Source organism: Rhinoraja longicauda, chromosome 28, assembly GCF_053455715.1.
Source record: "Rhinoraja longicauda isolate Sanriku21f chromosome 28, sRhiLon1.1, whole genome shotgun sequence".
In the NCBI taxonomy this organism is placed as follows: domain Eukaryota; kingdom Metazoa; phylum Chordata; class Chondrichthyes; order Rajiformes; family Arhynchobatidae; genus Rhinoraja; species Rhinoraja longicauda.
Window position 1 is genome coordinate 19,089,172 of NC_135980.1, and position 27,988 is coordinate 19,117,159.

The following is a 27,988-nucleotide window of genomic DNA, read 5'->3' on the forward strand; positions in this document are numbered from 1 at the left end:
CTAATCAGCACTTGCCCATCCAAATGCCTATATAACCTATCCCTCAGAATACTCTAGTAACTTTCCAACTACAGATGTTAAGCTCACAGATGTTAAGTATGGTTCCCAACATTTTCCCTGCAGCCCTTCTTGAAAAGTGCCACCCACCAGTCTTCCAGCACCTCTCCTGTTTCTAAGAACGACTTGTAAATTTCAACCAATGGCAAGTTTAATAATTATTTTGCTAATTTTATTTTAAATGTTAACATTGTTATGTAATACCTTATTAGATATCTTATTTAAGCAATAAATAGCCATGTCCACATTTTTACTTTTGCAATGGTATGTAGGTTAATTGGCTGGGTAAATGTAAAAATTGTCCCTAGTGGGTATAGGATAGTGTTAATGTATGGGGATCGCTGGGCGGCACGGACTTGGAGGGCCGAAAAGGCCTGTTTCCGGCTGTATGATATGATATGATGATATGATCTTTATTATTTTCTTAACTATTTGATTTTTCTTTCACAAATCTACTTTTGTGTCCTTAAATAACCTTTGATGTTCTTTGTGAATATTAATTTTATTTCATAATGTAGATTTTGGACACTTACATATTAGTTAGTTTATAATAACTTTCCCAACAGCTTGAGCAGAGACATTGGATGATGCACATTCCAGTTCCCAGAGACACATTCTATAATCTCAGCATTTCCCTCAGTAGTCCTCAGTTACAAATCAGCCTTTCATTAAAAATGAAAGTCTGTAAGCTAAGCTATACTGAAGCATGCAGAATTTCTTGATGCCTGGAAGGGGTTCTGGTTCTCTGCAGCTGGGTGATGTACTACAACACTGATGTGCATGGGGTAATGCAATGATGCCTTTGGGAGCTACTGTAGTTTACAGCAGAGTACCCTCAACCAAAGCAATGGGTGACAATGCAGCAACCTCATAAAGCAATCATAAAACAAACCCATAAAACAAGGTTGTGTGCAACAATTTCCATGCCAATAACGCTGATGTCAGCGCAATGGAGAGTCATCCTGGACTGTTGTGCTCAAACATTAGAATGAACCTCTCTCACCTCTCCAGAGTAAGAGTGCTCGGACTGAGTCATGGTGCATCCTTGTACCTGCAACTGACAGGTACAAGGAATGTGAATTTTCAACCAATGAGGAAAAATGATCGAATATTTATAGTAGCCTTCCCTTTTCTTTAAAATTAAACATCAGCGGCTTCCCTATGAATCCCTTCTCTTTTCTTCATTGGACAACATTGGTTTGTAACACAGTCTAATATTCAGCATGGTGAAAGTTCTCCACAAAATCACACATCATTCTGACCTAGAAATGCCTTTCACTGGGTTAAAGTCTGGGCACACCCCCACATAGTGTGAGAGCTTATTCATCATCAGGTTTGAAGCACTAAAAAGGCGTCTCCTGATCAGTGATTGCAATGTCTACATACCCAACAAGAAAACAAAAATCACGTACAAATAGCTTGTAGCTTCTTGGAAGTGTCTATTGACAGCTGTTTTTCATTTCTGTTACAGTGGCGGTGTGCCCAGCAAGAACACTGGTTGTTTGGCCACATGCCTTTCTCAAGAGAATAATAAACATAGAGTAGGAAAAAAACTGCAGATGCTGGTTAAAATCGAAGGTAGACACAAATGCTGGAGTAACTCAGCGGGTCAGGCAGCATCTCGGGAGAGAAGGAATGCGTGACGTTTCGGGTCGAGACCCTACGAACTGGATTTATGGACCCAGAGTTTGATTGAAAGGATTAGGACCAGTAACGGTATAAAGATAACAGGGTCAGTGAAGAAAACTCAGCCTCTTTGTCTCTTCACATGTGACAGCATGTCAAAGGACAATCACTGCTGTTCCTCTGTGCTTCCATTGCTACCTCACTTACGCAGAAGACATGACGCAAGAGATTTCTACAATTTCAATCTGATCAACCAATTGTTGCTTTCCTGATTCAATTTTGCCGTTGATGTGGTTGTGTGAGAAACTGCAGATGCTGAAATCTTGAGCAACCAACAAACAAACTGCTGGAGGAACTCAGCAGGTCAGGCAGATGAAGGGTTCCGACCTGAAACGTCACATGTCTGTTTCCCTCCACAATACTGCCTGACCCACTGAGTTCCTCCAGAACTTTGTATTCTGTACAGACATGGATGTTTGTGTTTGTGAAATGATGAAGGATAATCATGCTAGATTAAGAGCCCTCCATAGTTCAACCAACCCATCCATATTTGATCCTGTTCTTTAAAGCGAATATACACGCCAAATGCCAGAACTCACAGGAATTTCCCATCAGGTTGTGCCCCAGAGTAGAGACGGCGCTCTGCGTCTTCACGGTTGACCATGCCATGGTACCAACCCATCTTCTCATGTGCTATGGTTGCAATCAATTTCTGCAACTGTGGAGCTTGGCTGATAATTGCTTGTTCCAGCACCTCACCCTGTGAAGGAAAACAAGATGATAGCAGTTAAATCATTCTGTATCCCATTTATCTAATTCTGGGCATCACGCCCAGGCATATCTTAGTTCTATTTGCAAACCTGATGATTTTTCATCCAACTCGTTAATGACAATGTTGACCAACATTGAATCTCTCTCAGTGGAACTGCATGCTGATGGAGCCTGAGCAGATATCTATCATTAGATAGACACAAAATGCTGGAGTAACTCAGTGGCCCAGGCAGCATCTCTGGAGATAGATACCTACACACAGATATCTATTTTAATTATTTTATTTATTTCCACAAATGTGATCAACTCTTTATCGAGACCATTATTTGCACATCAATACTTCTGGATGTTACCATGTATTTGGAGCAAGTAATTAAGAAGGCTAATGGGATATTGTCTTTGTTGCAAGGGGTACAGAATATAAAGATAGGGAAGATCTGGTGGCATGTTTACAGGACACCTGTAGGACTACACTTGGGGTACTGTGTACAGCTTTTGTCTCCATATTAAAGGAAGGACTTGATTGTTTGGGGAAATTGCAGGTAAGATTCATTTGGTGAATCCTGGCATGAATAAGTTTACATCTCAAATCTCAGATATCTCAGTAATCCTCGGTATATATCTGGGTGAAGAGATTTGCAAATGCTTGATAAGGATGCATTAAATCTCAGATCTCGGATACTTATGAGTTTATTTTCCCAGTCTTTAAACCCGTCTATTTTATAATGTGCAATGCAATAGCAACGATATCCCCAGAATTTTATTCTATTGACCTCAAAGGCACTGACTTTGGGTAGCAGGTTAAAACATCAAATAGTACATAAGGAAGAATTTCCCAGAGCAGGGGAAGCAAGAACCGGAGGATATAGATTTAAGGTGAGAGGGGAAAGATTTCGTAGGAATCTGAAGGGCAACTTTTTCACACAGAGGGTGGTGGGTTTATGGAATGAGCTGCCAGAAGAAGTAGTAGAGGCAGTCCCTCCATCCCAGGGATTAACCTCGTGAACCAACGCTGCACTGCCTCAATATGTCAATTTTGGTACATATTGAAGGAAGATAGGCCGAATAAATAGGAGAGGGGGAGGGAATGAGACAGGAGACTGTGGTTATTGGGTGGATGAGGAGGGGTGAGGGATGATGATGAGCCAGGTAAGAGAGGGAGAGGGAGGGATATATTTTGGAGACAGAATATGAGGTAATCATTAATAAATCCAACAACCCAATGAGTGGTTAGAATTTAGAACTTTCTGTAACAAGGATTAGCTTATATGGGACATCTTGGTCGAGTGGATGAGTTGGGCCAAACAGCCCATTTCCATGCTGTCTGACTCTCTGGCCAGTTGTGACCATACAGATTATATAGATTTGTGTACTCTCCGAACTACACTACACAGTGCACAACTCACCAGAGTTACATTAACTGTGCATCCAATTTTTGCAACCTTTACCATCAGGAACACGAGCATAAAGGTCAGAGAATATCATCACAATCAAGTTATCTGCAGCGTTCTTTCATGGGCATATTTTCCCATTGCTTTCTCATCTTCGGTCAATCTCCAAAAATTACCGAGCTAACCACATCTCCACAGGTTTCTTCATATCAAGGCCATAGCTCTCTACCATTTCATTAGTGGGAATAAATGATGCTTTGATCATCTTAAAGACACCCTGTGAACAACTCACAACTAACCAGTAATCAAGCCAGAACAATAATTGATCACAGACAATTATTCTGTGATTAAAAGACTTTACTGTAGGTAATACTATTTTTCTGTTGTGGTCTCTCCCATCCAACAGCCTAACCTTTTACCTCAATTGTCTTCAACTCAAGGATTTGAACTACTTAACCTTTTTCAAAAGATCTTGAACACTTGTTGAACCAGTTGAGTTATTAAAAATATCGGATTTGAAATACTGAAAGCCTAATGCTTGTTATGTAAATAATTCTGTATGCATTTATTTGATCATGGCTCCATGCCCAAACCTTGAAGAACGGCAGCAAAAATGTTGAAGAAATTGTAAAAAAATTAATGCTATGAGGAAGTTTCATTTTGTCATGATTATTCTGATGTTAAATCATTGTCAGAATAATCCTCTAGGGCTGAGTGCCAATGCAACTTGACGAATTTGTTCCTGGCCTGCTGCAAAGGCTCAAACCCAGAGCACTACTGAAAGTACAGGTAAGATTTGGAAGCTTTTATGCATGTAAGTGAAATAAACAAAAACTATTTCTAACAAAATCAGTTTTTTTCATACCATGCACAACATTCTGTTAGTTGAAATAATCAATATGTATGCAGAAACAATTCAGAATGAATTATGGCGCAGAGTGAAATAAATCCTTGAGCCAACCGAGACAGGGGACTCCACTGACAAGGTTTATGACTGGCAACATGTAAAGCTATATCACTCAGATTTAGGTTTAGATTTATTATTGCCAAGGTATAAGAAAAGCTTTGTTTTTGCATGTTATCCAATCATATTAAATAATATTAGACTAATCAGTCAACTTTGATTGTTGTTCTTTCTTAAACATTAGTAAGGAAGGAGCAACAATAATCAAGCCTTCATTGATATTGCCCAATTCTATCATAGCCAACCCACTCTTCATTGCTTTGCAATTTTCTTTTGTTCACCTTTATGACTCTCCTTTCAGTTTAAACTATTTCACTTTCCATCTTAACTCAAACTGAGAGAGAGAGAGAGAGAGAGAGAGAGAGAGAGAGAGAGAGAGAGAGAGAGAGAGAGAGAGAGAGAGAGAGAGGGAGAAAGGAGAGAGAGAGAGAGAGAGAGAGAGAGAGAGAGAGAGAGAGAGAGAGACACAAGGAGGAGAGACGAGAGAGAGAGACACACAAGGAGGAGAGACGAGAGAGAGACAAGGAGGAGAGACGAGAGAGAGACAAGGAGGAGAGACGAGAGAGAGACAAGGAGGAGAGACGAGAGAGAGACAAGGAGGAGAGACAAGGAGGAGAGACAAGGAGGAGAGACAAGGAGGAGAGACAAGGAGGAGAGACAAGGAGGAGAGACAAGGAGGAGAGACAAGGAGGAGAGACAAGGAGGAGAGACAAGGAGGAGAGACAAGGAGGAGAGACAAGGAGGAGAGACAAGGAGGAGAGACAAGGAGGAGAGACAAGGAGGAGAGACAAGGAGGAGAGACAAGGAGGAGAGACAAGGAGGAGAGACAAGGAGGAGAGCTCTGCACTGGCAGACCCGTAATGTTCTCTGCCTGTTGCATATTTCCTACAGATTCGGGAAACTCAAGATTGAGACAAGTGGAATTACAAGCGAGGAGGGGTGGGAGCTGCTTTACGTCCTCGTCGTCCACCCTGCGAAAGCGTCAACTACGGTACTCTGAAGCACCAATTGCCACTTTTGATTGTTGTAGTTGACATGGTTGAAAGAAGACGAAGACAAGCGAGGAAAATGTGGAAACAAGGAACTCCAGGTGTCTGGTCACCAACAGTCCTTCCAGGTGAAACAGAGATTCACGTGCATCACCCCTAACCTCACCTACTGCATCCAGTGTTCCCGATGTGGGTCCCTGCACAACAACAAGACCGAGCGTAAACTCTGTGACCATTTAGATGAACACATGCTCAGTCTGCCAAGAATTACTGGATCTCCCGGTTGCTAACCATAGTAATTCTTCCTTCCATTCCCATTCGGACCTTTCTGTCCAGGGCCTCCTTCATTGGCAGAATGAGGTGATATGCAAACTGGAGGAAGAGCACCTCATATTCTGCTTGGGTAACTTACAACCCAACGGTATGAACATTGAATTCTCTGATTTTAGGTATCTACACACACCCCCGCTTCTTTCACCCCTTACAATTCCCCACCCTCTCCCCTGTGCCCCACCTGAACTCGCACCTATTTATCCCCTCCCCCTCCACTTCCACCTACATTCCTTCCTCTTTCTTTACAATTGGTAACTCTTTAATCATTTTCTCTCACACAATCTGTCTTTTCACCACTGGCCTTTGTCCAACATTTGCCTGTCAAAGCCTCCTCTCACCTGTATCCACCTATTACTTGTTTGGCTTTGTCCTGTCCCTCCTCTCTTCCAGCTTTCTCCCTCATGTCATAAGGGATAGGAGTAGAATTAAGCCATTCGTCCCATCAAGTCTACTCTGCCATTCAATCATGGCTGATCCATCTGTCCTTCCTAACCCCATTCTCCTGCCTTCTCCCCATAACCTCGGACACCTGTACTAATCAAGAATCTATCTATCTCTGCCTTAAAAATATCCACTGACTTGACCTCCACAGCCTTCTGTGGCAAAGAATTCCACAGATTCACCACCCTCTGACTAAAGAAATTTCTCCTCATCTCCTTCCTAAAAGAATGTCCTTTAATTCTGAGGCTATGACCTCCAGTCCTAGATTCTCCCACTAGTGGAAACACCCTTTCCACAATCACTCTATCCAAGTCTTTCACTATTCTGTATGTTTCGATGAGGTCCCCCTCATTCTTTTTTCCGCCTTCCATCACAGTGAGGAATGTGGAGGAGTCGCTGTGGTGGATGTTTATGTTAAAATATATTTTGTGTGTTTTGTTGCTTTTTATTGGTATGACTGTATGTCACCTGGTCCCCATTCCAGCGGTCCAATGTCCACTCTTGCCTCTTTTGTGCTCTTTATATAACTGAAGAAACTCCTGCTATCCTCTTTTATATTATTGGCTAGCTTACCTTCGTATTTTCTTCTCATATTGCCTTTTTAGTTACATTCTGTTGTTCTTCAAAAAAAAACTCTGGCTTCCCACTAATCTTTCTTATGTTATACACCTTCTCTTTTAGTTTTATACTGTCCTTGGCTTCCCTTGTCAGCCACAGTTACCTCTTTCTCCCCCTAGAATCTTTCTTCCTCTTTGGAATGAATTCCTGCCCCCTCTCTCCTCACAATCAGCCTGAAGAAGGATCCCAACTTGAAACATCATCTATCCATGTTCTGCAGAGATGTTGCCTGACTTGTTGAGTTACTCGAGCAGTGAAATTGTAAATGATGAATAAATAATATTTTAGCATTTCCCTCATGACTGTGTGGGGATTGCTCAGAGCAGCCAGAGAGTCATAGAGTCAAAAAGGCCCTTCAACCCAACTTGTCCATGCAGTCCATATCCCTCTAAACCATTCCTGTCAAAGTATTTTTTAAATGTACTGATTGCACCTGCCTCAACTACTTCCTCTGGTAGTTCATTCCATGTACCCACCAGCTTTTGAGTGTTCCACTTTAAGTTCCATTTAAATCATTCCCCTCTCGCATTAAATTATGTCCTCTGGTTCTTGACTGCCCTACACTGGACAAAAGATTCGGTGCATTCACTCTATCAATTCCCCTCATTATTTTATACACCTCTATTAAGGTAACTGGCTTTTTGCCATCATATTGAGGTTTCTCTTTTATTGATTTTTGCTGTTTATTATGTTATCTATGTTCTGTATTTATAGGCATGTTATGCTGCTGCAAGTAAGAATTTCATTGTTCCATTTTTGATACATATGACAACTAAACACTCTTTACACCCCTACGTGTAAAAGCTGAACCATGCCCGAGAATACTCAAGTATGGTTAATACCAGTTCTTCAGACTTGATCCGTCAACTAACTTTTATTTAAACTTTTACATTTTGCCCCACATATCTCTGTTAAACTTTGCCCTTTCATCTTTTAGCTGCGCCCTCCATTCTTGGACATTTACATACTTGGAAAAAGGTTCTAACTGTCTACCCTGTAAACACCATGGCAATACAACAATTTTATACAGCAATGTACCTCAAAACCTTACCTAGGGACAGATGCTCTCACTGCTCCATTACAACTTTCTTATTGCGGCATCAACATTGCTTTGAGCTTTCTGAGTCTGAGTACATAACCAATCAGGATGGGGAACCAAAAGGAAAATTGTGGATTCAGTATTTGGATACATTTCCCAGATGTAATTTCATTGTTTCAAGTTGATATACACCCTGTGTGCAATTTTTAGACAAGACAACGGATATTTCGTAATTTGGTGATATATTATGCTGGTAAAGAACCAAAGGTTACAATTCGCAGCATGTTTTCACAGGCAGGAAGTGGCAGGGTCTAAATCCGGATAAGGTGGCGATGATTGCGCAACATTCCACATCATATTTTCCACTTGTGGCATTGTGAAGCTGGCGGTACAGATGTTATCTTGATACCATCAGTAGCTATGGTTAGGTTCTGTAAGACCCAAAGAAATCCCAGCCTATGAAAAGTAAGCAATGCCAAGACAATATTTTGTAAAATATAAAGTTTTGAAATTGTGGCATACTCTATATATATATATTGTCATATTGTAGGTGTTGTTCGGACTGGAACCAGTCTGTCTGATTTGTAATAAACTCACAGATGAAAGATTCTCTGTCTCTATCTCTTTCCCTCTTTCTTTCTCTCTTTCTCTTTCTCTTTATCAAGCTCTCCTTCTCTCTCTCGTTCTCTCTCTCTCCTTCTCTCTCTATCTCTCTCTCTCTCTCTCTCTCTCTCTCTCTCTCTCTCTCTCTCTCTCTCTCTCTCTCTCTCTCTCTCTCTCTCTCTCTCTCTCTCTCTCTCTCTCTCTCTCTCTCTCTCTCTCTCTCTCTCTCTCTCTCTCTCTCTCTCTCTCTCTCTCTCTCTCTCTCTCTCTCTCTCTGTAAGTTCTTGGGGTTAATAAAGCAATTTGCTAGTTTAATTTACCAGCTTTCCCCCAATATCTTGCAGGGTGAGCAAAGCATAATGTGCTGGAGGAACTCAACAGGTCATGCAACATCTGTGGAGGGACATTGACAGACCCTTCTTCAGTCTGTCTGTCCATTTCCCTCCAGAGATGTTGCCTGGCCTGCTGAGTTTCTCCAAACCTTTGTGTTTCTTGCTCAAGATTCCAGCATCTGCAGTTCCTTATCGCATGTCCAATAAATTTTAGTGACATGAAATAAAAACTAAAGGTCTGATTTTTATACTTTCTACTTTCAGCAGTCTTAACACTGGACCCTTGTTCTCATTACCTTTATTTTCACTGCCGCCGTTCGCCAATTTTTCAGATGCATTATGGCAAGATAACAGGGGCTTTATCAGGAGGGACAACAGTACTGTTATAATGATAATTAAAAAATCAGCGTCTTCTGATGTTATTGCTCTAGCCACACTGAGATGTTGATGTCTTGATGCCTTGCATCTTTAGAGCACATTTTCCCTTTACAAGGGAAAGCAGGTATCATGCAGGTCCTTCTGCATTGTCATCATCTGACCCGTACAAAGCTTCTGTCACAATGCACCTGCGCAAATGAAGCTGGTGAGAATTATACTCTTGTTTTAAGACTCCACGTGTCCCTTTCAAACAGAAGCAGGCAGTGAAAATCAGACCGTTAAAGTTTACTGCAAACTGCACACTTTATTAGACAGATTTTGTTTTAAGCCATTAATTGTGTCAGTTTAATCATTTCCATTTTCTTGGTCTGGGGTTTGCTAACCTTAAAGATTTTTTAGAAGAGTTTCTTGGCCAGCCTTCTGGATTGCACCCTGTTGCCAGAGAAGGGCTGAGATGCTTGATATTTTTTTACTTTGGATTCGGGCAGCCGATTCACTGCTCCAGGCACTGTTAGGATATTTAGGAACCTCCCTGCCATGTGTATCACATCTCAATATCCACAGTGAATTGACTGCTGGCAACCTTTCCCCACACCAATTCACTCCTCCTGGCAATCTTCCTCTCCTCTATCTCCTCCACCCTCCATGCCGGGTCCTCAAGGACGCCTGTCATTCATCTGCTGACTGGCCTCCACGTTGGCCATTACCTCTGAGTTACCATGTGAGTTAATTACTGAACCATGCCCGAGAACACTCAAGCATGGTAAATACGAGTTCTTCAGACTTTCTCCATCAACTAACTTTTATTTAAACTTTTACATTTTCAAAATTACTGCGAATATTACTCATTATTTTAGACCACTCCCAATGTCGTTTCCTATAAGCAACAACTGGCCATTTGGAATAATTTTCTTTTTGTGCTTAATTTTCGAATCATAGAATCGTACAGCACATTTACAGGCCCTTCAGCCCACCTAGTCCATGATGTCTATCCATGCCTATCCCAGTTGCTCACATTCAACCATATCCCTCTGGTTTCCTATATAAGTATACCTATCCAAATGATTTTTAAACCTTGTAATTGTATTTACCACCTCATTTGGGAACACCTAATTTATTTACTGTATTACATATCTCTATGCTAACAGAGATACAAGTCAAGTCAAGTCAAGTCAATTTTATTTGTATAGCACATTTAAAAACAACCCACGTTGACCAAAGTGCTGTACATCTGATTAGGTACTAAGGAACTGCAGATGCTGGAAGCTGCTTGAGGAACTCATTGGGTCAGGCAGTATCTGTGATGGATGACATGGATAGATGATGTTTCGGTTCTGGATCCTTTTGGGATCTGAAACATTGCCTATCCATGTCCTCCACAGATGCTGCCTGACCTGCTGAATTACTCCAATAGTTTAAATTGGTTTAGAGATACAATATGGAAACAGGCCCTTTGGTCCCATCCGTCCACACTGACCATCGATCACCCGTTCATACTAGTTCTATATTATCCTACTTTCTCATCCATTCCCTACACATTAGGAGAAATTTACAGAGGCCAGTAACCTACAAAATCACATATCTTTGGAATGAGGGAGAAAACCGGAACACCCGGAGGAAACCCACCTGGTCACAAGGAAAATGTGCAAACTTCACACAGACATCCGAGGTCAGGATCAAACCCGGGTCTCTGGCTATGTGAAACAGCAGCTCTACCAGCTGTGACACTGTGTCACTCTCTGTGTACTGTCCCTGATATAACCTTCTTTAAACCAAAATTACATCTTAAAATTGAAATTGTTTAACCAATGAACTAACCCCTTAATTTTAATATAATAATTACCTCCAGTTTCCAGGTTTGGCGAGCATACTCCCGTAACATATTTTCTCTAATGCTGTCAAACACTCCGGGCTTGGGGTCGACGCCAGGGGGTCGAAGGCAAGGTTTGCGAAGTACAGAGCATAGTCCATCAGCATCTTTTGAGTAATATTCACAGAGTTCCTCAGGCCCACAGTGAGGCTTGCCGCCAGCAATGGCATATGTCCCATTCAACTGCCGTTCAATTGTGTAATGGTGGAATTTTTGATCAAAGGTGACCGATAGGACATAACCTCCAAGGTTACGCAGACACACACGTAACAGGAAGAATCCATCAGACATCCCTCCCATCCGGAGGAATTCATCTGCCTCTGCACGGGATATGCTCCCAAAAAAAAACGGCAGGTGGAAAGCAACATCACGCATGGTTCCCTGAGGGTTTCTTGCTTCTGATCAGGACTTGTTGTTTGCCTCCTTATACCTAAATAACAACAAAAAGATCAGTGTACAACATAGAACGAAGAACAGAACAAAACAGCACAGGAATAGGCCCTTTAGCCCACAATGTCTGTGCTAAACATAATGCCAAGATAAATAGATCCAATTATTCCGCAAGGACATTTAGTTTGACAAAAGAAAAATTGATTTTGCCATATTTTTGTTGCGTTGAAAGCTGTGAAAAATTGGAAGCTGTGAAAATGTTAAAATTATTTTGATAACATAAAACCAACTTTGTCACACTCAGCAAAAGACACAGGGTGCTGGAGCAACTCAGCGGGTCAGATTAGAGAAAATGGATATGTGATGTTTCAGGTTGGAACACTTCTTCAGGCTGGTTGTGATGGGGAGAGGAGCTAGATGAGAGGAGGGGCAGGATGAAGCCTGTCAACTGATAAGTGGATACAGGTAAGGGGGGTGTTTGATCGGCAGATGGTTAGACAAAGGCCAGAGATGAAAAGAGAAAAGGCAACATTTGTGATATAAGGACAGAAGAGGTGCGAATTGTGAAGCTAGAAGGAATATAGGTGACGGGGAAGGGGAAAAATGGGCGTGAGTCTAGGTAGGCCACAGGGAAGAGGAGGCTTTATCGCACACCTCCTCTCTTCCAGTTCACTCACCCCTGCTCCTCCCAAAACAACCAGTCTGAAGGGTCCGAACCGGAAACGTTGCTTATCCATGTTCTCCAAAGATGCTGCCTGACCAACTGATTTATTCTAGCATTTTGTGTCTTTCTTCATGTCTGCCTTCATCACGCACAATTTGATTAGTGGCTATTGCTCGACAATGTTAAAATCATAATTTCCCGACCTCTCCTTGGATTCTTTATGTTGCATTTTTACTATCCAATGCTCATGAGGTAGGGAGTTACTGAAGTCCACAGGTGAATCTACCCAAGTTGTTCCCACAAATCTGCCAGTCCCATGGTGTCCAAAGTCAGGATCAGAAATCCAATGGCTCTTGACTGCTGTTAATAACATTAACTGCAGCTCCAAATGATCACGGAGAAACTGAAAAAGTAATTTAGACTTTTTCAGAATTTTGTGGTCTTGTCGTTCCTCCTGCCATGTTCTCCAAAGATGCTGCCTGACCCGCTGAATTATTCTAGCACTTTGTCTCTTTCTTTGTATCTGCCTTCAGCTGAGGACTGCCTTTCCAAACACTAGTTTCAGAACCCAACTAATATTATTTCTAATCTTAATACCAATTTGATTAGTGGCTATTGTTCGACAATGTTAAAATCATAATTTCCTGACCTCTTCTTGTATTCTTTATGTTGCATTTTTAAAATTGACTATTGACATTAATGGAAGTAGTTACATGGAGTCATCAATTGTTATCCTTCAGCAACAAAATTACGAAACTCAGCCGCATAACAGGAGGATTTGGTTTCTTAGGCTCAATAGTCCTTTGAAGGCTGAATGTAAATGCATTGGGAATCATCCAGCCTTAAACTGGAGATATTTGCAATGTAGAGCTTATTGAGTTACCGATGCTCTCTATACCAAGTGAGCATGCAGTACATTTAAAATACTCTTAAGGCAGCAAATGGAGCAAGCACGTGGCTTCACAAGAAACACAGGCTGTCGCCTAGTGCAAGATGCCTTGGCCAGCATGCACACCCCATTTAGGAGAATGTGACACAGAGAGAGTGTTGGTTGTGCAGGCTGGTCGTTGGTTAGTTTCATACAGGTACCAGTTTGTTTTTTATAAACCTTCTTTACTATATGCTTATGTTCATGACTGTTTTATTTTCTTCTACATTTGACTGCAAAGATCTTGCTTCTTAACAAGTATGAGGACAACGCTCCTACAATGTTTCAAGATGAGATGTGAACGTTTTCTGAACACGAAAGGTTTCTGTTAAGACACAGGAGCTGAATACTGGAGCTGCACCTGCATTTTGTGTGTTAAGTAAGTTCACCCGCAAAGAAGCATGCTGTTACTTCCTGTAGTTTGGTTTCCCGCAGATTGATTAGAAGTAGGTTTTTTGATAACTCCTCTTCCATTATAAAATGCTTTTGATATTTTTGAGTAAACCTACCTTTACTTGGTTCTACTATATTCATTACATCAATTTAACATTTAGTGCTGAATTAGCTCCCTATGTAATTCATTAGCTGGGCAGTGGGATCTTAATACATAAATCTGCTGCATTCATAATGAGTCGCAGTACAAGATTATATTTGATTTTTAGGGGAGAATTCTTTTCCTTCTACACCCAGATAAACTGGCACCATAATTGGATATGATTTGCAATATGATTGAAGAGTTGAAAATTGTGAAGCTAAAGAAAGGAATGTAGGTGGAGGGGGAGGGGGAATGGGAGAAATAGGAGCACATCCGAGAAGTGGGTAGGGAGTAAGGGAGAAGGGAGATGGGGAGGATTGGAGAATTCAAATGTTCATACCATTGGGTTGTAAGCTATCTAAGCAGAATATGAGGTGATGTTCCTCCAGTTTGCATTTGGCCTCACTCTGCCAATGAAAGAGGCCCAGGCCAGAAAGGTCAATATGAGAATGAGTAGAGGAGTTAAAATGGTTAGCCACTGGGAGATCCCCTCGCCCTTGGTGGATCAAGTGCAAGTGTTCAACAAAACAGTAGCTGAGTCTACATCTGGTCTTGCCGATGTACAGGAGGCCATATTGGGAACACTGGATGCGGTAGAGGTTAGAGGAGGTGCACGTGAACCTCTGTCTCACTTGGAAAAACTGATGGAGTCCCTGATGGAGGTGACGGAGGAGGTATAGGGACATGCGTTACATCTCTTGCATTTGCAGGGAAAGTATTGGGAAGGGGGTGGTATGGGTGGGAGGGGATGTGTGAACTAAGGAGTTGTGGAGGGAACAGTGTCTGCAGAAGGTGGCGAGGGGAGGGATAGGATGTTGTGACTGGTGGTGGAATCACATTGAAGGTGACGGAAATGTCGGAGGATGATGTGTTGGATACAGAGGGTAGTTGGATGAAAGGTGAGGATCAGGGGGATCTCTATCCTTGTTCAGTCTTGGGTGAGGGGGAACGAGAGCCGAACTACACAAGACACAGAGGAGACGTGGGTGAGGGATCCGTTTATGATAGCAGGAGGGAAGCCGCATTTACACCAGAACGTGGACATTTCGGATGTTCTTGAATGGAAAGCCTCATCTTCAGAGCAGATGTGTCGGAGACAGAGAAATTGGGAGAAGGGGATAACATCGTTGTAAGAAGCAAGGCAAGAGGACGTGTAGTCCTGACAACTGATAACAGTAAGTTTGTAGGAGATGTCAATTGATAGTCTTTCCCGTGATGGAGATAGAGATAAAGAAAGGGTAGAGAGGTGTCATAGAAAGTTGGTTTCTTGCATTTATTTCTTCTTGCAATAAGTACAAAAGAAAATGAGTAAGAGAAACATGTGGCAAATTCCATAACACTATATTTTCAAAGGCTTATCATTAAAAAAAATGTTTCCTGCGAACCAGTGAACCCTGGCCTTGTGCTTCATCCTGATATCCAAATTGTATCTATTGCCATTTGCTGCAACAGAAGTGGTGTTTGTTTAGTTTAGTTTAGAGATACTGCATGGAAACAGGCCTTCAACCCAATTCATTCATGTTGATTAAGATGCCCATCCAAACAAATCCCATCTACCTGCATTTGACTCATATCCATCTAAACCTCTCAATCCATGTCCTTATCCACTTACTTACCAGTTTCTGTCCATTGGAAGCATCTCTGCATCTACCTACCATCCAGCTTTGCGTCACTAATGAACTTAAATGCATTACACTTGATCCCCTTATCTAAATCATTGCTATGCAGTGTGAACAGTTGTTGCTCCAGCACTTGTCTCTGAGGCATGCATTCCTTGTCTAAGTATTTATTTGGTTTAGAGATAGTGTGGAAACAGGTCCTTCGACCCACTGAGTCCATGCCGACCAGCGATCACCCATTCACACTCGTCCGATCCTATGCACTAGGGACAATTTACAGAAGCCAATTAACCTATAAACTTCCACGTCTTTCAGGTGGGGAGGGGGAAACTGAAGTACCCAGAGAAAACCCACGGGGTCACAGAGAGAACATATATACTCCATATAGATAGCATCTGTAGTCAGGATTGAACCCAGGTCTCTGGCGCTGTCAGGTAGCAGCTCTACCACTGTGCTGCCCCCTCTGCAAATAGTAGCCATTGCCTGTCTACCATTGTCAATTTAAGTTGTTTCCAATATACCATAGCAAAATCATGCCTCATAACTCAGCTGCTGCCTGACCCACTAAGTTAGAGCCATAGAGTCATACAACACAGAAATCGACCTTTTGGACCATGCATTCATGCCAACCAAAATGCCCCATATCAGCTAGTCCCATTTGGCCCATATTCTTCTAAACCTTTCCTATACCTCTAGCACTTATGTTTTGCTTAAGATTCCAGCTTCTGCAGTTTCTTGTGTCTCCATGCTTCATAACTTTGCTGTTTTCTTTGTATAAATTTAAGAACCTGGTTTCAGATTGAATTAAATGACTTTTTATAGAAGCCTATCATATTTCAAGGTTTCAAGGTTTTAATGTCAGTTTATTGTCCCATGTACCAATCAAGGTAGTGAAATTTGAGTTATCATACAGCCATACTAAGTGAAAAGCAACAAGACACACAGCCACATAAAATAAACGTTAACATAAACATCCATCACAGCAACTCCCCACATTCCTCACTGTGATGGAAGGTAATAAAGTCCAAACTTCTCCCTCTTTATTCACTCACTCTTCTGTAAAGGCCCATACAATTACCAGTTTGTTAACTACAATTTTCTTAAAAACAATAACTTTTAGGGCATTGTCAATGGGGAAGTCAGCCCTTCACCCTATTTTTAAATTGTTATCCTTGAAGACACTAATTTCAGCAAATCCTAAGAAATGAAACTGGTTTCAAATTAGTTCCCTTCAAATAAAATAAATACTTTAAGCATTGGAAGATGCAGGTTTATAGGGAAAAACTGTAAATTGATTTTTGATTGCTTAGGCAATGGCGATGAATGGTCCTTTGTGTTCCATGGTTCCTTTTACTAAGATGGGGTTAAAGCCAAATCTTTGGTAAAATATTTCTTTTTTTTTACATGCTGAATTCAGCAAACGATCAACTTTTGAAGAAGAATATTTTCAGCTAAATTAAGTTTAGTATGAAAATATTTCAAGAAAATGTACAAAACTAGAAACTAAATCCAGACATTGCATTCCTTATTCAGGAATCTTAAGCAGGTTAACAAGATTCTCAACTAATTCTTTAATGCTTTTTTTCTTCAATTTCCATTGCAGTTTTCAAATAATTAAATGTTATTTTATTCTATTTCAATAAGGAGTAAAAAGGGCTTAGTTATGGCATAGAGTTTAGTTGCTAAAATTACGACAATTATCATTTATATAACTCCTTTAGTACATAAAAACAGTCCCAAAGTACTTAAGGAAACAGCCATTAAGCCAGGAAGGGATGTGGTTAAGAGGAGTGACTCAGTTGAAGACTTGAGAAGTTTTCCAAAAACTGAAATAAGAGCAAAGAGGCAGTAGAACCCAGTAAAACGCAGTGTGACCATTTGCCAAACAATGAGTTTACAGTTGACTTTTCAATAATGCCATTTTTCAAATGCATTTCATGTGCCAGGTGTGTCTAAAATATTCCACAGTAACACCGCTGAAAAGAATCCAATCATTCCACTTCTGGATATTGCACCGTGGGTGGCTGCTTCCAGAAAGTAGAAGAAGTAATTGACTAAAACTAGCAAATGAACAATTTGAATCAAAAAGATTGTTACCATTTATTTACTCAATGCATAACATTTTTGATGTGTGGGCATTCTTCTTGACATTTGTTCTAAATTGTCCAAATACCAGAGTAACCTGAGAAAAGTAGGTATGTTTGATACTGTCACAAATCACAAACTAAATTTGACCAATGGCTTCCTTTGATTATTTTTTGGTTTTGCAGCAAGAAGCTGGTGATGTCACTAGTGGCTTCGCCCCATTTCTCAGCTGTTAGTATAGTGTATGGCGAATATTCATAAAGTTTAGTGCTGATTGAAAAATTGTATCTCCACAATTTATCTATGAATATCAGTGTTTAACAAAACATCTGCAAACTATTTGTTCAGAAATTCCAGGAAATCCCATGTGGTATATTAGTAGGTTCTAAGTTCACAAAAGCAATCTTCAACTCAACGGCATACTTTATTCTGCAAAGTCTCCAATTAAGACTCAGTGCAGAACGTTTCAAAATCCTGAATCCAGACCTTCATACTGTCAGAATGACAATGGCTCTTTTCATATGAATTTTCATTTGAATTTGATGTCGCCAATACAAATACTAAATGGCGGATGGAAATAGCCCAAAGGTGCACATGCTTAAGACTGCTAACCAGAAGTGATGCAAGAACATCTTACTCATATATTTATATATAACCGAGCATTATAGAAGCGTGGTTGAAGGAAGCCAACTTACTTAACGTGTCAGTATGCTGTTTGTTGGAGCATTTCAAATTAGTGGCAAACTCTAGCATTTAGTGCTTTATTTTAGCTACTTTAAATGTTTCTCCATTTTCCATTTAAAGTTATGATGGTTTTTGCTTTGTTCATTTCCAGTGAATGGATCTATATATCAAAACTTTTGTTTGTTCGCTTGTTCCTGAACTACAGGCAAAACGGTACAGGATAGCGCAACAATTTTAGGACCACCTTACTCACTGTCATTCCGTGGTCCTGTGAAAGAAGTTATATTTTTAAAGTTATTCACATTTTAAAAAACACGCATGCACAGTTGGGTCTCCGTTAATCTGGTACTTACGTAAGATGGCCGCCGCATCCACGCATGCGCAGAACAAATGCGTCCGCGCCTGCGCAGTTGGGGCCCGTTGAGCAGGGCTCGGCTGCCTGTCTCTTGGGGGCGGGAGAGCCAGGCCTGGTCCCAGAGAGAAGCAGCCAGAGAATGGGCCTTGGCCTGGACATGACAGGGTAACCACGAGCCTGAGGTGGGCCAAGGGAAAAGGCGGCAGCAGCAGAAGCGGCGGTGAGGCCGGGCGTTAGTGAATGTGGAGGCCGAGACCTGGGCCTGGCGCTGGGCCTGCCCTCGGCTCCCCCGTCCCCCCTCCTCTGCCCGGCTGGCTCAGCTCCTTCTGCATGCCGCCCAGAGTCCAACGGTTCAGCAACAGTGGGAGAGCCGCCGTCGTCTACCACTGAACATCCCTGCACTGGGGCAGGACAGGACCCTCCCCCCCACCCCCGTTACCCCGCTCCACCAATGGTGGCCGCCCGGGAGGAGGGTTGCTACGGCAACCACGGGTTACTCCCAGGAGGGAGGGAGGGAGGGAGGGGGAGGAAGGGAGGGAGGGGGAGGGAGGGAGGGGGGATGGAGGGGGAGGGGAGGGAGGGGAGGGGGAAGGGAGGGAGGGAGGGAGGGAGGAGGCAAGAGAGGGGGAGGGGAAGGGAGGGGGTGGAGGGAGTGGGAGGAGGGGGGGAGGGGAGGGGAGGAGGGGGAGGAGGGGAGAGGAGGGGAGGAGGGGAGGAGTGAGGAGTGGCAGAGGAGAGGGTGCTGCAGCAATGCAGGAGAGGCAATTCTAGAGGGGAGGGGAGGGGAGGGGAGAGGGGGGGAGAGGGAGAGGGGCGGTGAGGGGGGGAGAGGGAGAGGGGAGGAGGGGGGATGAAGGGAGAGGGGGAGGAGGGCGAGGGAGAGGGGCTGGGAGAGGGGAGAGGGAGAGGAGGGGAGGAAAGGGAGGGAGGGAGGGGGGTGAGAGGGGAGTGGGGGGGGAGAGGAGGGGAGAATGGGGGAGGAGAGGGTGCTGCACCAATGCAGGAGTGGTTTCTGCCCAACGTGTCCACTTGGTCTAGTACTTTCTATTATTCTGCTACCATGAAAAGAAGTAGAGCTTTTGTGTAACTCGATCAGTTGGGCAAGTGGGCTGAGAAATAGAGTTTAATGCAGCTAAGTGTGATGTGTTACATTTTGGGAAGTCAAATCAGGGCAGGATCTTTACAGTGAATGGCAGGACCCTGGGCAGTGTTGTTGAGCAGAGGGATCTAGTTCAGGTATATACTTCCTTGAAAATGACATTACAGGTGGTCAAGAAAGTTTTCATCAGTCAGGGTATTGGGTATAAAGTTGAGATGTTATGTTACTGTTGTTCAGAACATTGGCAAAGCCACATTTGGAGTATTGTGTTTGGTTTTGGAGCCCTTGCTACAGGAAGGATGTTGTTTAGCTGGAAAGAGTATATAGATTTATGAGAACATTGCCAGGACTTGGGGGACTGAGTTATAGGGAGAGGTTGGCCAGACTGGGACTTTATTAATTGGAGTGCAGGAGGCTGAGGGGTAATCTTTTTGAGGTGTGTAAGATCACGTGGAGAATAGATAGAGTAGATGCTTTTACTATTCGATAGAGTAATATATTTTACCCAGAGTTGGGGAATCAAGAACCTGTGGTTGAAGGTGAGAGGGGAAAGATTTAATAGGAACCTGAGGGGCAACTTTTTCTCACGGAGGGTGGTCATATTTAGAATGACCCTCCAGAGCAGGTAGTTGAGGCAGATATTATGGTAATATTTAAAAGACATTTGAACATTACATCGATAGGAAAGGTTCAGTATCTATATAAGCAGTGAATTGCCACAGCATAGCAAAATATGTATCAAGTACTGTTAACTGGAATTAGTAGTAGATAGGCACTTGATGGTTGGCATGGATATGGACGTCTTGCTCTGAAGCCTTTTTCTGTGCTGTGGCTATTATTAATAAAGCTTGTTATTTGATTAGAGTTCCTCAGGAGACAATAAAAGCACCATCACCTTTCTTGATGTACATTAATGATTTGGGCTTGGGATATACAGAGCGTTATTTACAAAGCTTGATATAGTGAACTGTGAAGAGGATAGTAAAACATTTCAAGGATTTAATTACCTGTCTACCTTCTCCTGCAGTTTACACAACAAGATCTTTGTCTACATCTCCTGCAGTGAAGCTCTGGTAGTATGAGCCATTAATTGGAGGTCGGTGAATATCTTGTCAGACTATCCAGGTTAGCTTCGACTGAGTAAAACTTAAAGTCTGGAGTCATTCAGTGGGTCAGGCAGCATCTGTGGAAAGAATGGATAAGTAACATTTCGGGTCGGGATTCTTTTTCAGACCGTTAGCCTGAAGAAGGGTCCTGACCCGACCAAAACCGTTGTCTATCCATTATTTCCACATATGCTGCCTGACCTGCTGAGTTCCTACTGCACTTTGTGTTTTACTCAAGATTCCAGCATCTGCAGTTCCTTGTGTCTCTATTATGGACAGCGCCTGGCATTCTCATCAGCTTACCTTTCTCACAGTTTCTGAGTATATGAAACATCTCCATGACAATTTTGGAAGCAGAACATTTCACCTCCTCGCCACTAAGGACTTTAGTAGAACATCAGAAAACCGTGAGGCCCACTCTTCTCCCTCATCACATTCTTGAACCTTTCCTAGGCTGGAAATGAAGTCCAGAATGCTGTCAGCACCGGCACTAGCCACAACCCAATTTCCCTCCATGATATGCAGACTAACTTTGAGCAGCGCTAGCCAATTTATCTCAAACCATTTCAGACTTGGTGACAGCTGTAACATTTAATTGTTCACGGTTATTACTTGATATTTGTTTGAAATTCATGCAGTAATGCCAAGATTGCAGCAACATACAATCAAGCAGTACTCTGTACGTAACATTTCTGGAATTTTTCATAAAGCCCTCACCAAATCAAAATGCTGTCTCTCTCAATTGACCCACATTTTTTTCAAATTTATATCCCTCCCTGAAAGGTTCTGTGGGTTTCTTTGCATTTCAGCAGGTGGTTAGGAAAGGTAGAGATGCAAACAAAATATCCTTTACTGGACTTTCGACTTAACAGCAGTGTCTGCTGAATCAATCAACGTCAAATCATCCAAAACACTCAGCTCTTAAAGGTACATTTACACTTATATATACCACACTGCTAACCCTTTAAAAGGAAATAAACTCAATGAACCATCAACAGTTTGCACATATTAAATAATATAACATGATAAATATTTACATATGTACCTACAGATGAAAATTCAATCTTCTGGCTGTGAAATTAAAAAAAATGCAGATGCTAGAAATCTGAAATAAAAACTGAAAATGCTGTAAATACTCTGCGGATCAGACTACATCTATGGGAGGAAATATGGAATTAACCTGAAACTTTAGCTTTGTTTCTCTTTCCACAGATGCGGTCCGACCTGCTGAGTATTTCGAACATATTTATTTTTATTTTCTATTTGTGTTCCTGATCCTTGAGATCTCCTCATTGGGAAAAATGTATTTTCATAAACCACCGTGAACTTCTTTCCGGCAACTATTGGGAAATCATGTTCTCTTGTTCAAGACTTTCCCTGTAGTGAAGACATCTCAACATCTCCCCTGTCAAGCCCCTTGTGATCTTAGATGTTTGACAGTCACCTTTCATTCCACCCAACTCCAAGGAATACAGACACAAACTGTTTAGCCTCTCTTGATAAGACAAAGTCTCTTCTCAGAGTTAAGCCTCGTGAATCTCCTTTGGACTGCCTCCAATGCTACCCTATCCCTTTTCAGGTAAGGGGACCAAACCTGTGCACAGTATTCCAGATTTGCCCTCACTAACATCCCATACAATTGCAACAAAACCTCCCTATTTTTAAACTCTCCTTTTAACTTTCCTTCGCACTAAAGGGACAAAATACTGTTTGCCTTCTTGTCTACTTGCTGCCAGCAGACGTGGACACCCAGTATGACAATATATCAGCTGCTGGAACTTACACTGTTCCCAAACAAAACCTGCAAAACACAAATAAATTTGGTGCAAGAGTGCACTGGAGATAAGACTGCTTTTAGTGGCAGTTAAAGTACTGTAACAGCTGTGTAGATAATGTCTGTGGTCTTAATATGTACCCAAGTAAACTTTATGTTATTAAGGCCTGCCTTTGGAGCTTGAGCCCATGGTAGTTTTATTGATACATCTTTGCTCTTAAATATGCAGTAGCAATGTTGGATGTGTGGGGCATGGCAAATTACATCTCACTGAATGCCTGGGGACTTGTGTGCATGGTTACATAAAAATGAACCACAGGTAGTGATTCGAACACTTGACAGCGCTGATCATATTTCACCATATATCTGGAGATGCTGGAATCTTGAGGAAAACACAATGTGCTTGAGGAACTCAGCCATACACCAGCATCTCTTGAGGGATTGGACAGGCGACATTTTGTGTTGGAACCGTTATGCAGACTATTTTTAAGCTTCTATGTTCAGTATCAAATTTTGTACTTTTTCAGTACTATTACACACAACTTTAAACTATTTTGAAACAAATTCCTACGTTATTAACAGGTGTCTTTTTAAAGTATCAGGGTTTTATTTCACAATAAAGGAGAGAGTGAATGGGATGGATTTTAGGTCAGCAAGTATGTTTTACATTTCAATGTCCTGCTGATGAACATTGAAAATACAATTAACACATTGTGTGTCGGAGCATCAGAAATAATAGAAAGAATGCTGTGTAGTAATTATGAATTCATTCCAGTGATGATATGAAACTTTAGCATGCCACAACTATGCATGAATATACATAATCACACAGAATGTGGCAACACTATGAATGGTTTTACTTTTACAACCAAATTTAATGTGAAGTGATCTTTTTGCTTGCTTCTGTTTTCAGTCATTCATGTCACAAATGGGGATGTTGACAAAGTACCAGAAGACACAAATAGGGGGGGGGTGAAATGAAAAATGTACTTGCAAGTCTTTAAGCACATTTGCAAGTCTTTGAATGACATTTAAATAATCTGATAGATCAATATAAATCAGCAAATCTAAACTCTTTGATTATTTTAATTATTCCAACTGTAGCATACACACTTTGCCCACACAGTGCTGACTTTCCTGAAAAACACGAGTGAAAGTTTCGTATTTAAAGTTCAGTGTGTTTGGTAGAAGTGCTGTGATTATACTTTTGGGGAAATTAAACCAGGCCAGTACTTACAGAATGAATAGCAAGGCCCTGAGAAGTGTTGAGAGACCTTGGGATACAAATACATAGTTCCCTGAAAGTGGTATCACAGGTTGACAGGTGGTGAAAAGGGCATATGGCACGCTTGCCTTCACTGGTCGATGTGGTCAAGGTTGGAGGCCAACAATACAAGTATTTGCATGCAGCTCCATCTCAGACAGAAACACACAAACACAATCTCAGAACTCATATTCAACTACATCTGGGCAGTTATTTCACCCACATGCAGCACACTCATCCCTGGAGCACGTTGCTTGCAACAAGTACCTCCAGTCTGAAAAAGGATCCCCACCCAAATGTCACCTATCCATGGTCTCCACTGATGCTGTTGATTTACTTCAGCACTTTGTGTCTTTTCCTGCAGTAACAAATAGAAGGGGACCTTTCTTTCCTCCAGGATTTAATGTTTTGAAGAGGATTCTAATTACTATGGTCTCCAATCGCATGCCAGACAAATAAGAAATCGGTATGTTGGTGGTCAGCCCAAATGCAATCACCTTTGCCATTTACCGCTAATCACATAATACTTCAGCCTCATGTTTCATATCTGGTTTTTCTGTTTGCCTCGACCATTCATCAAGATCATGTTCTGATGCTTTTCTCCTTTAAGATTCACAGGAAAGGGCATCTGCTACATATCTCCATACTCTACTGCACTCCGTGAAACATAATAAGGAAATCAAAAGCATAGCATCACTGTAAATGTAATTCTCCCTCAGAAGCTCAGAACTTGATGCGTCATGGAACCCAGAAATGGTGAGACAGCTTGGTGGAGCGGACGGCAGTTCAGTTAGGAAGAAAGTGTCGCTCGTGTCAGCTTTCATAATGGAAATGTCCACATTAATTCTGCCACAGAGGATTGAGATTACATGTCAACGGGGGCAACTTACCGTTGAAAGCTGAGGGGCATCAAAGTGGCACAGCGGTAGAGTTGCTGCTCTACAGCACCAAAGACCGGGTTCAATCCTGACTATGGGTACTGTCTGTTCGGAATTTGTATGTTCTCCCCATGACCTGCGTGGGTTTTTGTGGGAGCTCCGGTTCCCTCCAACACTCCAAAGACGTACAGGTTTGTAGGCTAATTAGCTTAGTAAATTGTATGTAGGATATTGTTAGTGTGTGGGTCCTAAGGTCATAAGGAATAGGAGTAGAATTAGGCCATTTGGCTCATCAAGTTTACTCATTCAATCATGGCTAATCTATCTCTCCCTCCTAACCCCATTCTCCTGCCTTCTCCCCATAACTTCTGACAGCTGTACTAATCAAATCGCTGGGGATCGCTGATCGGCGTGGACTCAGTGGTTCTGTGGCTGCTATATAATAGGCATGGGATGTGTCTTCTGGAACAAGATTGTACAATGTGTGTTGGAGCTGGTGAATTACAAGACCCTCCCCAGACAGCAGTGCAAAGCATGCACTAGCAAGTACTGGAATGTCACTTTGTTGATCTCAATGAGACTCTCCATTGTGGATAGGTGATTTTGATGATAGCAGTGGTCAGGTGGATGGATGAGCATAGGTTTGGTGCAACACCGTGGAAGAAGACAATTAACTATCTATCCGGCACAGCAGCTGACATATAACAGGTCCCATTGACTGGGGAAGGAAGAATCATACATTCTGCTCTCATGTCATTCATGAGGAACCTTTGCTCATGTTTGCATACAGGCAGGATATTTAGTGAGTTGTAATATTCTATTGCAACTATTCTATTGCTTATATTGCAATAAACAGTTAATTACAGTGACATTCCTGATTCAGCAGGGTGCGTTTAAATCCAACGCCGTTGCATGAAATAATCTGAAGCAGCCCGCAGAAAATGACAGAAAGCCTCGACTACTTACTCGTCCACAAGCTAGATATGTTGCCAAGCTTCAGGTGGACCATTATCACATTGATTCTCTTGGCAAGAGCCCTTTCTCTCCTCCTTTTATGGCACCTCCTTGCATATTGTCTTGAATATTGGTCATTCAGCAGTTCCTACAAATACCAAGAGTTCTGCCCACTCAGGAAAAAGTGATTTAATTTGGGAATATTGTCACAACCACAAATTTCCCTATTTGTCTGTATCTTACCCCAAAAAGTCATTGCCTGAAGAATCCCTCACAAAATCTGCTTGATTGTTTCATTAAATAGCTGGACTTGGCCTGGTACAACTTGGTTTTTGATGAAAATCTACGTACTCATCGTACATAGAGCTATGTACTAAATGCATCTGCTCCTCAAAAGGCAGGCTCCTGCTGAAAGGTGAACAGAGATTATGTTACCGGTACGTGCTTCACATACTCCATGTGAAACTGCATCACAGGAGTGGAGGCAAAAGCAGAAAATGCTGGATGCGCTCAGCAGTTCAAGCAGCATCTGTGGCAAGAAAAACAGAGTTAATGTTTCAGGTCAAAGAAAGTCAATCGGGTTTCAGAGTGTCTTTGACCTTAAATGTTAACTCTGTTGATCTTTCCACAGATGCTGCTTAACCAACTGAGTGTTTAACTTGGCATTATGCTCAGCAGGGACATTGTGGGCCAAAGGGCCTGTTCCTGTGATAAAATAAATGACTTTAAAAATGTACTGAAGAGATAAATATAAACAGGGTATGAGAAACGACCAGATAGGCTAGGAATGGATACAACAGAAAGTCTCGCTCTGTGTACAAGAATTAAAGAAATGTAGTATCTACTGTATTAAACTGACATTCCAAATACCAAGAAAAATCCTACTAGCAACATGGTGTATAAGCTTCTATGACTTGTATGACTCTGGGTAAATGACACAAACTTCTGTGACTACGGTTTACAGATACCAATGAGTGATATTTTGTGGTCACAAATTAGATGTTGCTGAGTGCAAAATGCTTTCCACAATGATAAAGTTGATAGTTAAGGGTATGGCACCTGTTCAAGACTAAATAACACAAAATAACATTTCATCGACAGTGGTGAAGGATTTCGATAGTAAAACAAGGAAGATTTAAGCCAAGTTTTGTTTTCTAAAAAATGACAGGCATTTGTGAAGAAAAGACGAAATACAAAGGTAAGCTAACCAATAATATAAAAGATTATAGCAAGGGTTTCTTCACTTATATAGGGAGCAAGAAAGAGGCAAGAATGGACGTTGGACTCATTGCTTTTATTAATGTTCATTTGATTTCTAAAACCGCTGAAAGTTTAAACTATCTAGACTTTTGAGAGCTTGTTCTGATATTTTTACCGCTCAGATAATAAACCATTGATCTAGTGTCAAATATGGTTAAATGGGATGTCTCGTGCCTGGTCTTTAGGCACAAGATGTAAGCAAATATATTTTCAAGCTTTGAACCCATTCCTATACAGCTTGGCCAGACACATACATTTTTTTTGCAGGCAGAAGAATGTGGTCATTAGTATCAATGATTTGGATGAAAATTTACGAGGCCTGGTTCGCAGGTTTGCAAATGACACAAAAATACGTGGTATTGTAGACAGTGGACAGCGGGATCTTGAGCAGCCAAGGTAAATGGGTCGAGAAATGACAAATGGATTTTCATTCAGATAACAGTGAGGTATTGCGTTTTGGGAACTCAAACCAGGATATGACTTTCAGTGAACAGGAGGGCACTGGGAAGTGTTGTGGAACAGAGGGACCTTGGAGTGCAAGTACATTGTTCCCTGAAAGTGGCATAAAAGTAGACAGGGTGGTGAAAAGGATTTTACGTGCTGGCTTTCTTTGGACAGAGTACTGTGTATACAAGTTAGAATATTATGTTGCTGCTGATGGTAATGAAGCTGCACTTGGTGTATTATGTAGGAAAGAACTGCAGATGCTGGTTTAAATCGAAGGTAGATACAAAAATCTGGAGTAACTCAGCGGGACAGGCAGCATCTCTGGAGAGAAGGAATGTGTGACGTTTCAGGTCGAGACCCTTCATCAGACTAATGTCAGGGGAGTGAGCGGGAGAGATAAAATGCAGTCGGAGCTACATTTGGGTGATGTTTCCGGTCTGAAGAAGGGTCTCGACCCGAAACATCACCCATTCCTTCTCTCCAGAGATGCTGCCTGTCCCGCTGAGTTACTCCAGATTTTTGTGTCTATCTTGG

The 27,988-nt window shown here is 41.8% G+C and overlaps 1 protein-coding gene across 4 annotated transcripts in view; it reads right to left on the minus strand.

Moving 5' to 3' along the window:
* The window catches only part of zap70 (zeta chain of T cell receptor associated protein kinase 70), an 82,406-nt gene that overhangs the window by 29,175 nt on the left and 25,243 nt on the right, over window positions 1–27,988 (minus strand). For 2 of the 4 annotated variants that reach the window (XM_078423527.1, XM_078423529.1), the window contains exons 2-3: window positions 11,386–11,842; window positions 2,283–2,443 (exon numbers count right to left, since the gene is read on the minus strand). In XM_078423527.1, the coding sequence (XP_078279653.1) occupies window positions 2,283–2,443; window positions 11,386–11,787 (563 nt within the window). In that variant the 5' untranslated portion in view covers window positions 11,788–11,842. Of the gene's footprint in view, window positions 1–2,282; window positions 2,444–11,385; window positions 11,843–25,990; window positions 26,016–27,988 lie in introns of those variants that run through there. The other 2 variants (XM_078423528.1, XM_078423530.1) reach the window with 2 other exon arrangements.